Source organism: Sciurus vulgaris, assembly GCF_902686455.1.
Source record: "Sciurus vulgaris genome assembly, chromosome: 7".
NCBI lineage: Eukaryota > Metazoa > Chordata > Mammalia > Rodentia > Sciuridae > Sciurus > Sciurus vulgaris.
In genome coordinates, this window is record NC_136467.1 from 128,419,035 (window position 1) to 128,421,275 (window position 2,241).

The 2,241-nt window shown below is 37.6% G+C and overlaps 1 protein-coding gene across 1 annotated transcript; it reads left to right on the forward strand.

Moving 5' to 3' along the window:
* Positions 1–311: 311 nt before the first annotated feature.
* Positions 312–1,250, forward strand: LOC306666687 (olfactory receptor 2B6-like; the record flags this gene model as incomplete). The annotated part of the gene is made up of 1 exon (XM_079148909.1): positions 312–1,250. The coding sequence occupies one exon, from the start codon at positions 312–314 to the stop codon at positions 1,248–1,250; it is 939 nt and encodes a 312-aa protein (XP_079005035.1).
* Positions 1,251–2,241: the final 991 nt, after the last annotated feature.

The following is a 2,241-nucleotide window of genomic DNA, read 5'->3' on the forward strand; positions in this document are numbered from 1 at the left end:
TCTAAAATACAGTCACTTCTTTTTTTCATTCAGTCCTCACCAGAAAACAAGAAGATAGCTATTGTTAACCTTGTTACACAGGAGAGGAAGTTCAGTTTCATAATGCAAGGGTTTCTTGCAAATACCTTTAATTTTTAGTATCATGAAGATAAATTAGATTACCTGGTCTGGGTCCTTTGTGCTATTTCATTACTAAATTACTGCATCCTATCATCAATGAGTGCAAACAAATGGATTGTTATGTTTCTTCTGTTCCCATAATGCTAAATTCTTTGGCACTTCTCTACCATAGGTGAAATAAGTTGAAGAATATGGCACTCATTAATGAAAGCCACCCTGAAGAGATCATTCTACTAGGCTTTGCTGACCAACCCTGGATAGAGCTTTCTCTGTTCATTATTCTTCTGATAACATACCCCATGGCCATAATGGGAAACATGAGTATCATTCTGGTGTCCACACTAGATTCCAGTCTCCACAGTCCCATGTATTTCTTCCTCACCAACCTTTCCTTTTTGGATATATGTTTAACCACAAGCATTGTGCCTCAGATGCTGATTAACCTGGGAAGCACTATGAAAGCCATCAGCTATGTGGGATGTGTAGTTCAGCTCTATTTCTTCAGCATGATGGGAAGCACAGAATGTCTTCTCTTGGCTCTCCTATCTTTTGATCGCTATGTAGCCATCTGCAGACCTCTGCACTACACCCTCATCATGAATCAGCGGGTTTGCATTCTATTAGCATCCATTGTGTGGTTGGGCGGTATCACCTATGCTGTCTCAGAGGTCACAACTACATTACAGTTGCCACTGTGTGGCAATAATAAACTGGATCACTTGGTGTGTGAGACCCCAGTTCTTTTGAAGTCTGCTTGTGGTGAAAAAGAAGTTAATGAGTTCATAATCTCTGTAGTGTGTATTTTTATAGTAGCTGTTCCTCTGTGCCTGATTCTTGCCTCCTATGCTAGCATTGGACATGCTGTACTTAACATTAAATCTTCTGAAGGAAGGAAAAAGGCCTTTGGGACATGTTCCTCTCATCTCATTGTGGTGCTCTTATTTTATGGTCCAACCATCAGCATGTACCTTCAACCCCCCTCATCTATCACAAAGGACCAGCCCAAGTTCATGGCCCTGTTCTATGGAGTGGTAACTCCTACAGCCAACCCCTTCATCTACACCCTGAGGAATAAGGATGTAAAGGGGGCCTTAAGAAACCTGGTGAGGCACGTTTTCATTTTCAAATAAACTTTTATAGTTACCAAATGGAATTATTGAATAATTAGAGTAGGTTTATAAAAGTTTCTCTTATAACTCATTCATGTCCAAAATCTCATGCTATAGGTTCCTCTTACAAAATCTGTCATATTCATTGTTTTTTATTATCACATTAGGCAAGAATTATACTTGGCTAATATGCACCAGTATGGGCACTCTGTTCTTGAAAATATAATAATTCCATTGGCATTTGTTTGGTTCATATTAAAATAGTGACTTTGTAAAGTATCAAAAGAAGCTAAATTATAAGTTTTAATGTAATTGCATTTGCTCTATCTAGCCATCATAAAAATGGAATGATGATCATTCATTGACAGTCTTTCTAGCAATGTCACTTGAAAAACAATCACTCTGTGAACTGTCCCAACCCTATGTGAACTACCTGGATATCCTATGAATTTTGTATAAAGAACTCTGTGCTTTAAGAGAAGGTTGAATCTTAAAATTTCATCAACTCACATATGTGAATGATTTTACTTCTTGAAAAATGCACTGTTATTTTTGTTTAACAAATATGTGTTCAGTGATTTTGTATCATTAATTAAATAATTTATAATTGCTGGAAGGGCTACAATGGTGAAACAGAGGAAGGCAGTGCTTTCCAGGTGTTCCCTGGTTCTGAATTGAATCAGTGGAAATTCTCCTTGTGAAGAAGGTGAACGCTAATGGAATTTATTGTAATTCAATATTGGCCATCACTGACTCAGAGAGATCCAGAGTTTTTGGTGTTTTAAATAGAGGATAAGCAAAGGTTGATAAGAGCCAACCAATTGACAGCCAACTGAAGAAATCAGATAATGCAACACAGTAGACAAGTTTGTTACAGAAATACCTGTAGAGTAGAAAGGTAGTTTGAAGTTACCTGATACAGAGGTTACACAACAAACTGGTGTTTGAAAATTGTTCCATGGTTCTCAGTTTGTAAAGTGGATACCTGAGATAGGGATCCATTTTGTGGAGG